The sequence below is a fragment of the Anopheles moucheti genome, chromosome X, assembly GCF_943734755.1.
Source record: "Anopheles moucheti chromosome X, idAnoMoucSN_F20_07, whole genome shotgun sequence".
Lineage (NCBI taxonomy): Eukaryota > Metazoa > Arthropoda > Insecta > Diptera > Culicidae > Anopheles > Anopheles moucheti.
In genome coordinates, this window is record NC_069142.1 from 4,193,209 (window position 1) to 4,205,781 (window position 12,573).

At 40.3% G+C, this 12,573-nt stretch overlaps 1 protein-coding gene across 1 annotated transcript; it reads left to right on the forward strand.

Moving 5' to 3' along the window:
* The first annotated feature begins 4,110 nt into the window (after positions 1 to 4,110).
* On the forward strand, positions 4,111 to 10,282 carry LOC128307438 (nuclear pore complex protein DDB_G0274915-like). The gene is made up of 3 exons (XM_053045284.1): positions 4,111 to 4,610; positions 5,078 to 5,254; positions 7,118 to 10,282. The coding sequence occupies exons 1-3, from the start codon at positions 4,120 to 4,122 to the stop codon at positions 7,590 to 7,592; spliced, it is 1,143 nt and encodes a 380-aa protein (XP_052901244.1). The 5' UTR covers positions 4,111 to 4,119; the 3' UTR covers positions 7,593 to 10,282.
* The last annotated feature ends 2,291 nt before the right edge of the window (positions 10,283 to 12,573 follow it).

Sequence of the window (12,573 nt, forward strand, 5' to 3'; positions counted from 1 at the left end):
TTATCTTAATCAATTTTTACCCTTTATTTTGCTACTCGGTTGCAAATTTTAATACGGTAAATAAGCAACCAATACTCTTCAATTTGTTTTATGTATTTTTTATCTACTTTCCTAACTGCTATCAAGCTGTATTTTTTGGGAAGATTGTTTTAGGAAAGAAAGGATGCTTTTGTACGTTTGTATTACAGTTTATTTATTTTATTTTTATCCCACGATTAACTATTTTAAATATTTCATATTTGCTAATATTTCGAACATATAACGCCCCGCAATAGTTTTTTTTTTAACGAAATGTGTCTTTCAATTGTACTGTTATTGTGACGTGTTTTGTGTGCTTTTGCGGTACCGAAAATGCTAACTCGAGTTTCGTGTTCGAAATACCGCTCCTCATCATTTCTCTACCTTGTCCCTTTCTACCTAAAGAGTTGCCGTAAAACTTCTCCCTCCTACCTATGTACATTTTTCATTTCCATCTTTAAAAAAATCAACCAACTACCGAAGCATAACAAAAAGCGATTATAATTTCGTTCTCGTAACGATGCATCACTATATAGAAGCTACTTAAGAAGCGTGCTGTTATGAAAGATTTAAAAGGAGAAGAAACAAAATCATATGAAAATGCGCAATATTCCCGGAATAGTGGTCGAAAAACATGAGGAAAATGATCGTTTTACGCGCTTTGCCCCCTTTTTTATGATGATTCGCTTACGCCTTTATACGTTTAGTTTATGGTTATGTTCTGTTCTTCTGTACCATCCCTATCACTATCGATAGTAACCATCTGAGCCCGTACTGAGTTTGAGTCGGTCAAATTCGCATATAGACACCATAAGCGAAGAGTTATTAATAATAAAACAAACAGGCAAACCAACGCGGAATGTTTGTTTATTATTCGTTTACACATACCTTTAGCGCCCTTCTGTTTTTTTTTCTTGTTAGTACTTCTCTTTTTATTTTATTAATATACATTTTCTCAATTGTTTGTATGCGTATGTACGTATGTGTGTGTGTGTGTGTGTGAGAGAGTATGGGAGTCGGTGTTATGTGTGTATATGGTTCTTGGTTTCACTGCTCTATCTGTGTGGCAAAAGATCTTGAAAGGAGAATAGAACTGCTCATCTTATCTGCTGAATAGTTATCAAATGAAAACAGTTTTGCATACATATAGGGGTAACAGAAAAATAATTATCTCAAACCAAACACGCATTCTCCTACATGTTGAATGTTTGTAAACCGTGTTAGGCAGAGTATGTTATGTGCGTTAGCTTTCGCGTACTGTCGCAGCCGGCTCTGTTAACCTCTGTCCTCTTTCATATGAAGCCTAGTGGATGACAGCTATCGAATATGATTACAATGTATTTAATACTAATAACACGTTCTAATACGTTCCACGAATCGAATCGAATGTTCTACATTTTTAACTTAAACACATACACACCCACACCCACACACACACACACACCCATACATACACACAAACACGCGCATAAATGTTCCTGAAAGCTTGCTAACTGTTAGTCAAAATGGCGCGCGCATGATGGAGCCGCGGATGCGTACTGTTTTGGAAACACGTGTCTGTGTTCGTATCCATATCCACACCGTTATAGAGCGTTACAGTATTTTGGGGGAGGTATGCTCTATAAATGCCAATGGCGTTACCTGTTCCGCAAAGAGCCACAGGAGGTAAGAGTACGAAATTGCAGTAAGCATTAACTTAATCTGTCTCTGTCCGGTTTGCTTCTTTCTCTTTGCACACAATCCCAGCCTCCTCTACCATTTCCCCGCCCCTTTCTGCCACATGCATACAAAAGCACACAGCCACGCACAATCAAATGAACCTTTTTGGCCCCTTTCGCTGCAGGGTGTGTTGTGCGTGGATGTGTATACGTGTAGGGAGCTTTTCGAAGGTGTTATTAAACCTGTAAAATACTAACCACTTGTGCTTTTTTCGGAAATGGAGGGTGTTTGCCCATTTTTTTTGCCGTCTTGGTGCTTTGCCGTGTTTGCCTATGCATTTTTTTTTATTGCTACCTAATTCTATCCCCAAAAGCTGTTGCATCTGTTTGGATGGGTTTGAGTGTGAGTCGGTCGGTGTGTGTGTTTGTGTGTGTTTGAGTGGCTTTGCTTATTACTAATAAAGCCTCAGGGAGGGTTTGGGATTTAACCTAAGAACCAAAAGCAGTACGGTTACTATGCTTGATTAGAACTTAAGTAAATTGTTATTCCATGTACAGTGTAAGATAACTCTGGGAGAACGTGACCATACATAAACTAAACGTAACAAGCAACTATCATAAAAGTGTAAACGATTCATTGGTCACATAATAACGCGCATTCTATAACAATTCCGTTCCTTTTTTTTCGCGCATGTTTCCAACCCCTCTCGCCCTGCTGCCCCATTTCGCAGGGGTGTCCGGATTAAGACCACTGCCGGATCAGGGGGTCGAGGTGCTGGCACATAACAATATAATTAAAGGGACTAATATTACAAGAAAAGACCGGAAACAAGTCCAGTAGTGAGTAATTCTACACAAAGTCATTACGTTTAGTAGAGGGCCCTCGTTGAGTCAAGTCCCGTGACTGTATGACGTGACGTTACTGACTTGGACACACGTTGAAGTCTAAATTATTCGCTTTAGAAGATAGGGGAACGTCAATCAATATCAATACACAAATATTTAAATTGCGCTACCTATACTCAGTCGAGTTTGAAATTATCGAATTTCCTTGAAGGTACGGTTTATGACAGTATCACAATTTAACGTAGGGATTGTTAGTTTAATGATATGTAGATGACCCGGTTTGTAATGCAAATGAGTCATACGCGAGATGTATTTGAATTGCGAAATTGTAATCAACGCTATGAAAACTAGCGGCGCACAAATAGCGGAGCGAAATCTATTGGCCCCTGAACGGTTTTTTTTTGCAATATTGTAGAATATTGAATATGAACAATTAGTTCTTATTAATGTCTTTAGAAAATGCTATACTGTGTTCATTGTTTGTCAATTGTTTGAAAAGTGTTTGGTTTACACTACCGTTATTTCTTATTCAAACGGAAATGTTCTTCTATTTTCGCTCCAATGTGAATAAATCTTTCGCTAAAGCATATTTTAATATTTAGCTCAGGTAAAGTACTGCGTCCACTTATGACACACAACAGCCTAGCACATTATGCTGGATTGTAATGCATGTACATATGTAAAGAAATGTACATATTTCTTCCTTACACTCGGAATTTTCGGAGCTTTTTCCATCTTTCTTTACATCTTTCTTTACAAACGACAAGACACAAACCTTAATCCCTTCCTATTACCCTTACTGGCTTCCTTTATATAAGTTTTTGTTCAAATATTTTTATTTTACAAATAGTTTTTACTTTCAATACAAAATCTATTTTGTTTCTGTATTTTTTTTACCTTCTTGCTTGTTTTTTTGTTTTTTGTAGTAAAAAGTATCAATTTTTCAACTATAATTGTATTCTTACTATGACATATAGCATTTTGAATTAAGTTTAAAAGCAAATGCTATACATTTACCTGATTCAAATTTTGTTGCAAATAGTTTATGAACAAGTTTCATGTTTGCTTTAAAAAAAATGATGAAGTTAGGTGGCCATTCTCCTGATAATTCCAACATCTGATTGAAGATTATTTTGATGATTGAAAAAAAAAAACAGAGCACTAGGTTCGTAAAATGGAAAGTAAAGAGATAAACTTTCAGCCTTAAGATAGTTAACAAACATGAAATTGTTAAGAGGACAATAATTGAAAATTTAAATAACAAATAGAAAAGTGAAAAAATTTCGAACAAAACTACGGCAACAACAACAAAACACACACATGCCTTATTAACATTAACCATTGCGATATTGCCAAAAACCGTAGATTGGTTTCATTTTGTGCGATAAGCCGGTGCATCGTAGGGTTAAAGTTCGAATGTGTAGCATTATTCCTGTTCACCTGTACTATTTGCTACCTTTTCTTTTTATCTCCCCCCTCCCCCCCCCAAACATAATTCTGTATTCCGTTTCATTTGTGTTTAATTTCATTTGAATTTCGTTCTCTCTTTTTCTCTTACCTTTTTTCCACCTGTTTGACCACCCCCACTCTCGTCTCCATGTTGTCCATTGTTCATTTGGAACGCTTTGGCCATATGTACCCCGTGTCAACTGCAACAACCATCCCGGTACCGGCAGGATATCTGGAGAGCAATTGCCGCGGTGGTCGGGACGATTCGTCCGCCAGCGATGAAGGTGACCGTGAACGCGACACGGTGACGTTCTTCCTTGGCGGTTGCCCGTCCACCTCCAACCTGCAGATGAGCGCCCTCAACACCCTCAACACCGGCATCATCGCACCGAGTACGGCCGCATCGTACGGTACGTCGGCGACCGGCACAACGGCCGGGTATGGGCCAGGTAACACCAACAGCATTACCAACACGACCACCAGCAGTAGCGGCAGCTATCCGAGCCTTTCGAACTACTCCGTCCCAGCGCCACCGGTCGGCATCTATCCGGCACTGCCGTCCTCGTCTTCGCTGTATGGGGTTTCAAACGCCTGTGCGGCCTTCCAGTCCATCTCCCGCGAACAATCCGTCGGTGACAGGTAAGATCAGATCCCAAATCGTCCAGCGTCCCCATTCCAAATTCCCCAGTCCAAGCGGTTGTACTCCATCTTTTTCTTGTGTCTATTGACAACTATCATTTCCTTACGTTGATGTATGTATTCTTTTTCTTTCTGTTTTTTTTTTATTTTCATGTAAACGTATTTTCGCGCTGTCTCTCTGAACCTGAATTCCTTGTTATCACACCTGTCACACCAACACCATTCTCCATAAACGAATCTCGTTCTTCATCACGTTTCGATGCGACAACTTTATCAACGCGACTCGGACGATATGTACCGTGTGTGTGCTTGCTGCCGTGTCCACAACTAAACTGCATCCCGTTTTCATGTTGCACGACTATTTTATTCTTATTGCACAACGCATATCTCTCTCTCTCACACACACACTGTCGATCACTACTGTGTTGTGTTTGTGTTGCATCGGATGCGTTTTATCTGGCACACAGTGCGCAAAGTTTGCTAGGTGATGAATGTCTGGTGTCGTCGTCATCACCGGCAACGATTGACCGGTCCACTGTACTGCCACGGGGGAAGAAGGCTCCGGCCAAACTGCCCCAGGTGGTACCGAGTACGGTCGGTAAGGCACCGATGCCACCGCCACGCAAAACACTATCCTCGCAGAGGTAAGTTATCTTCCCGGACTGCCATCACACTTAAGCATATTTTTGCAACATCGTTTTAGATTCACCGTACAAACTCGTTGCATTTAACCAGAGCTCTCCTTGTACCCAAAAGAAAAAAAAACAAAAGACACAAACCGTCCCCAATGCACTTCTATCTACAGCAGTGGTACAGCAGCACCAAAATGGTGCTTGCACAAACCAGACGTACGGATGATGATGATGAATAGAAACTAATTATGAAATAAATTAAGGTTAGAGAAAAAAAACAAGTAGAATGAGTCGACAACGACTTCATATCAGGACATTATGGAATGCATTGAAATGTAAAAATTTACGTAACTTTAAGCGACCAACTGATTATCCAGCTAAAGGAAAATAATATCAGAGAAAGCTAGCAATGGCAGGCCTATTGGTGCCTATTAGCCTATTAGTGAAGTTGTTGTACAACTCAAAAAAGAAGGTGCCCTACTAAGTAATAGCCATTTTATTATTTGCCGGATAACGTATGAAACTAGAAAAAAATCTTAATTGTTCTTAATAACCTACCGATTAATTTGTTCTCCTCTCAATATGTGGAATTCATCATCATCATCATAGTACGCTTTTCGTGCCCAACGGCAACGCTTCCGGAAACAGCACAACATTATTAATCCTACAGTGTCCCTCCCCCAAAGCAAGCATCATTCATTTTGATTGCGAAATTAGATTTTCTCACGCCCGTTCTTTTTTTATTATTTTGTGTACCCGTTTTTGTGTATTTCGTTTGACATCTCTTTCAGACAGCAAAAGCTTCACGATAAGAGTAGCAGTACTAATAGTAGCAAAAGTGATATAAACGAGTCCCTGCTCGGTGTGCTGTAGGTGTTTAATACACGGGGAATCTAATCAAATCCCCCAATCGATGGGTTAATTTAGAAAATGTTTTTGCTCTCGCAATCGAAGAAAAGCAAACTCTCTCGCATTAGTATGCCGCGCGCACATTCGAGGCGCGACTTTGCAGATTAGTTAGTTTACATACATAAAATGCAGGCAAAACAAAGATAAACAGAAAAGAACCAAAACCACCTCAAGATGTGCACACACAATCTCCTGCCCGGAACGGTGCAAATCATCAACATACGAAACGATGCGTGCCGTGAGTGTCCTTATCTTACGCATATTGTTTTCTTCTTCTTGTATTTCGTTACGTTGCGCTCCTCTGCTCGCTCCTCTGCAAACAAACAAAAAAAAAATAACTGCTTGTATTAGATGTGTTTTCTTTTCTGTCATATCCTTTCCATTTCGGTGCTGTGTGTCAAAGTGAATGCCTTCGCGTTACTACTGTGTTATTGTTGTTATGCATTTTATACTTGCTTTGTTTCACTCTTGTTGTTTCACTGTAAAACGACACCTGTTTTTTTTAATTTTTCCTTGCTGTATAAAGTATTTGTTTCTTCTAATTTAAAAAAGGGTGTAAAACAAAATAGGAATAGAATAAGAATTGTTAAAAAAATACCAAAGTTTTCGAATACCTTTTAAAACTCGTTTCGACTGAGAACGGCGTGTATTTTTGTTTTCTATTCGTGTTAGCTCTTTACCTTTGTTATACTTAACCGTTTCTTTCGTTCGATTTGGAGTTGTTATTGTGTTGTTCAAAGTTAATTTAATGTATTTGTTAAAATTTTAAAAACGAAAAATAATCAATGTTTGATAGGATGTAAAAGTTTTCCTGAAGAAAACCTGTACACGTTTATAAACAATTTAAGTGCACTTCAGTGTGCAAATGTAATATTTTATGAAAACAAACAAAATGGAGTCGTTGGAAGGTCCAGACGCGGATGTCTTCAATTTCTAATCCATTTTCCATTCCCTTCGATTTTTTAGCCTCTTTCAAATGGCCCGAGCTGATAGCACGGACCTGGTCACCCTGGAATCCCCAACGGTACCTGTTCCACCGTCAGCTTCAACAGTCTCGACGCCCGCGTCGTTCGCTCCGGTCGGTACCGCCGGGCCCGTCGGCTACCACCAGCAACTACCGCAGCATCAGCAGTATCTGCAGCACCAGCAACAGCTCCAGCAGCGGTTCGTCGACGGTAAGGTGCCACAGCAGCAGCCGCAGCAGCATCAACAGCACGGGAAGGATGTATTCCAGCCTGCTCGGCGAAACGGAGGCGGCGGCCAAAAGTCTGCGCCGATGGCCGTCGGAGACACAGTCGCTCCCGTTGGTGGCAGCGCCCTGCAACAGCCCGACGATACCGGCTCGACGGACTCGTCCATCTTTGACGAGGACGTTAAGAAGCGCCCCAGGAAGTTGTTTTCTTTCGGGAAGCGCTTTGCCAAGTCGAAGAAGCAGCAATAGCGATAGTAGGGGCAGAGGCAGCAGCAGCAGTAGCAGCGACGGCAGTAGCAGCAGCGTTAAACACAGCGACACGGGTACGATAACGAACGGGGAAACCCACCAACAACCGGACACGTCGTCCGGTCAGCGACGACGACGACGACAGCGACGACGATGGTCACCACGGCTCGGCGAGCCGACTGTGGGTAGTGACAGCAAACGGTCGACGGTGCCCGTCGACGGACACCATTTGACATAGTACTTCCGTTACTTAGGTTGTAAGGAATATATAGGTTAAGGCTTTACACTTTAAGCGTACACGGCTCTGGGAACACTTATTAGAACGAATCATACACGCACACATACAAACGGCGTTAGCGTACCAAAAAAGGGAAAAACAATTTTCGAACGTCACCTCCGCATCATCACGCGCAGACGTCTTTGACCAATATTTAATGATTTTTTTTACATTTTTAGATGAACTAGTAATGACATGAGACCCTGGAAGCCCGAACGAAACATGTTTAATATAATTTAATTGTCTTAACAGAAGCTTCCGGCATATGTTTAAGTTGGTCTCCATCGAGAGATAAACGCTGACAAAATATGTGTTGTTTAGCGTTTTCTGTATTCAAATTGCGCTTATGTAAACAGTCAAAAAACCCCCGCTCTTTTCAGAACGTCCGTAGGTGTGTGTGCGTGAATTTGTTTGTGCAGTTATTATATCTCCTGCACAAAAAAAAAATGGGCGGCAGAAGTGCGTGCATGGCACGTTTTGCAAATCGATCGGTTGTAGCAATTAGTTTAGATAGGCAGAGCTATAGCAATGGGAAATTAAAACGGGGAAATTTTAACCAATTAGCCAATCGCAGATAAATGCCTGGGAGACGTTGTACACGATTACACCACATGCACGGAACGTAGGTAAATGGAAAAGCAATTATACACACCCACACAAAATGCACTCACAAATGTAAACTGTTATCTAAAAAGTCTGACAAAACAATTCTAAGTGGTCGCGAGTAGAACCACGAAGAAGGAAATCATATACAACAAACCCTTCCAAACACGAAGCGATGAAGTAAAGTATATGTGAATGTGTGAACGAGAATGCGAGAAATAGAAGAGTGCCGCGAGGTAAAAAAAGAGTCAATAATCAACTAGTAGAATATAATAGGAAAACAACAAATTTACATTAAAATAAATATGAAAGGCAAAACATTACAAAAAGATAAAAAAAGAAGCTAGATAGAGAGAGAAAGAGAGAAAGAGAGAGAGATAGAGAGAAAAAGAGAGAGAGAGAGATAGAGAGAGGGGGGGGGGGTTAAAACCGATACAAAATGGTGAAGGTCTTTACATTACTGCAAGGATAATGGAACCGCAAAGTGCTCGAATTGTGGTTGTGTTTACTTTGCTTTTGACGCGTTATGGAGAGCTCTTTGCGGTTATCTTTAGTTCCCCACTATCCATCATTGGTTAATTATCTCCACTTGTCTATGAACAATTTTAAAACACACAGAGACAAACGCACTATAGCTCACTGAAAAATAAGCAATGCAAACAAAAGCAAGCAATTAATAATAAAGCGTGCGTAATTAGATTTTTTGTTTTTTGCTTACTAACAAAAAAAAACAATTCAGCAGAGCCTTTTGCTGTACAATTCGGACAGATAGCATATTGAAAGGGAAGCATTTTGCAAAAGTAAAAGGTTGATCGGTCACAAAGAAGGTTTGAACTGCAAACTAATATACCGAATCTCAGAAGATAGTAAGGCTCTGCGGAACGGTGACACATCTGATCGCAAAAAATATCTGAGGAATATCCGAGATCTTTAGCGTAACAAGGTAAACTTAACTAACTAACAAAGTAACAGTTAAAGGCACTTAAGGCATCTAGGTTCGGTAAAGTAATGTGATTCTTTGTACAGAAAATGATGTCAAAATGCTGACCTCTCGCTCAAGTAAGCCACGTTAATTTAACGAGTAGATGAGACGAGAAGACGTTTTGCGGCTGCAGGACAGAAGAAATGGCGTAATGGATAGCTTACCTATTTATTTATTGCTTAATTGATTTGGTTTTGATTGTAGCACAGAATGCGAAACAAAACCGGTTTAAGTGGTGTTTAAAGTGTGTCCTTTTCGCTGCGTTTACGTTACGCCATTATGCGCATAATAGTATGCGTAAGAGTTAACAAACTCCGCTCTCACTTTAGGTGTTGTTTTGTTGTTGTTTGTTTTTTTGTTTAACATGTACAAACTTTTGCTCACAAAGCGCACAGCTATTTTTAAAGGAAAGCAAATAGCGTATCAGGTTCCTTCTGCGAGAATAAATGCGCATCACAACAAGCACGCAACACACGTTAAATGGCGTGTCACGTAAACTACATACTGGAACACGAACACAAACAAATGAATTACGCACATGCAACTTAGGGATAGCAAGGGAACGGTTTTTTTTTGTTTTAATTTTCTTTGTTGCAAACATTCCGGCACCATCGATCGGGACGGTTGGCTGTTTGATTTTGTTCAGCCCGCCAAATACCACCTGGTGAATGGGGTTGGGTGGGAAGGGGTGTGAAGGAAAAGAGGGAACGTGTGGGGAGGAGAGAATAAAAAAAAACACCAAAACACGTAGTAACAGAATGGAAAACTGTGTGTGTTATAAAACTGAATCCTGCTTTACTTAAAAGAGGGAGAGCGAGAGATAGGGAGGGAAAATATATATATGACTACCTTTTTTGCGTGAAATAGGTAGTACTGCGTAGCAAATGTCAACGAGAAGGGTTTACAATACAACGGTAAAGCCAGTCGCGTAGGCATGTATAGATAGTTGCGTTATTTTTGTTTGTTTTGTTTTTTTTTTATTTTGGAAAAGATTTTAACGTATCCCACAATCCATGGGCGAGAATGGGAAGGAATAGTGTTTTACGCGAAAACACCCTGTGAACACGAACATAAGTTATGTACATATAAATAATGTGAAGGTATTATTATGTATAATGACAATTTAATAGAACGTTTAAATAATTGGCACCCAAGGAGAGCAGGTGCCCGATGGGTGGGGTTGTTGCCCACGTGTCTGCCCTTAATCTGCCTTACATCGCTTCCCTTGTCACCGTCCAGGCGAGGGTTGGGGGCGAAGATGGGAGAGGACTTGGAGTTATTGTTTTTGTTTTTTTATCCGTTTTTTTTTTTATTTCCTCACCCACCTACTCACTCATCTTCGGTGTGTGTGGGTGTTGTGGGTATGTATGGTATAGGCAAATGAACATTATTCAAAAATAATTCAAACAAAACACAAAGGAAGGATCATAAAGGCGAAGTAAAAACGTGTTGTGCCTGTGTGCGAGCCAAGAGTACACGCGCAAGAAAAGAAGAAAACAAAAAAAAAGAGAAAAAAGAAAACAGTGTCTCGAAAGCGGAAGGATGTGTAACTGAGATGTAATAAAGCGACGTTACGCAGTTACTTAAAGCAGAACAAGAGGACAAACATTCCTGAGGCGATGTGCCTGTGATGAGATGTGTAAAGTGAAAGAAATATGAATTAGTAGTTGTAGTGTTGTGGCTTAAAGAATCTTTTGCGACGAGTCATTTATATGAATCTTTTGTTTAAGCAGTCATACAATCTCAAGTTAAGCCTCTAATTTGATCCGTTGATCCCTTTTCTCAACTCAACCAAGAATCCGAAAATCAAACTATTAAATAAACTTTTAATATACACACAAAAACACTGTCCACAAAATACTTCATATAAACAACGTATGTACGTAAAAGCGTTTAGAAGAAAGCGTCGCCACCGGCAGATGCTGATCGCACCTCATAATTGCATGCGGTTTTGTACTGAGTATATAGTTTGCATGAATATACCGACGAGCTGAGCTGTGTCGGTGCCCAAAGGACGTAAACACCGCTCAGCATACGACGAGGCGAAAAAGGAGCAGTACAATAGATGTTAATATCACATATCACATATATCAGCAGATTGACTCGCGGTACTGTTTGTCTCCACCACATGTTGCGGAGCAAACGGACCAGTCCGTTAGCTTCCAGTAACGGTAAGTGAATGATTTATGCTGTTTTGTGAAGGTAGTGTAGCGAAGTCCCACATGGTTATTCTTCTTCTTGATGACAATCTTAAAGAAATTAATGAAATTGAAAGATTTAATCACCGTTAGTGTTTAGTGTCCAGCTTACAAGAGCTAGAGGCGCACACGGTCATCTCAGTCGTCATTGCATATTATTGTTAGCGCTTTTCCTTTCGTCGAAGTCTCCGCGCATGCGATCGGACACGCCAAAAGTGAACCGTTTTGTGATTTCTGACACCAAGAGAGCATCCACGAAAGGAGATAACATCAATCTGATCCGCACAAGGATCCGCCATGTTTGTACATGATGAGATTGATATAGCTTACTCACGATATCATTCGCTTTGATGGTATTGATCAATGATCAGAATGAGAGATCTTCTACTATTGGCTATTAGTTACACATACTATCAAACAAGGGCCCTCTCCGGAGAGCGATCGATAGAGTAAATAGCTCAGCTACTGTGGCGAGAATCCTCCGTCTCATTTCATCCATCCAGTTCCTACAGTGCGTGTCAAAACTGTACAGCAGGTGAGTTTTTTAATTAATTGGAGTAGGAAACATGGAGTGCCACTATTTCCGAAGACATTATGTATTGTTTATTGTTCGGTTATTTCGCAATAATTATATCTCTTGTCGTCATGGAATGTCCAGGGGTTTAGAAGGATTCGATAGATAAATATATGATTTCAATACTCCTTATTGTTATTTCCATAAAAATGAACTTGGAGGGAGTCATATTGAGGTGCTAGAACATTTGGACGAACGGAAAGAGAGGAAAGATCAGTCGACGGATCAAGCGCTATGATCACTAGAGGGAAGGGTGCAGCTATATGAAATGCTACCACGTGGTACGGAAATTTGTGCTATCTCTTCGTTGATCATGCTCTCTTGGTGTTACAAACCAAAAATTCCAT

Excerpts from the sequence above, each read along its gene's own strand:
- LOC128307438 (XM_053045284.1), top strand. The coding sequence starts at position 4,120 with ATGTTGTCCATTGTTCATTTGGAACGCTTTGGCCATATGTACCCCGTG. Across the intron at positions 4,611-5,077 it reads GAACAATCCGTCGGTGACAG|TGCGCAAAGTTTGCTAGGTG; the intron begins GTAAGATCAGAT and ends TCTGGCACACAG. Across the intron at positions 5,255-7,117 it reads AAAACACTATCCTCGCAGAG|CCTCTTTCAAATGGCCCGAG; the intron begins GTAAGTTATCTT and ends TCGATTTTTTAG.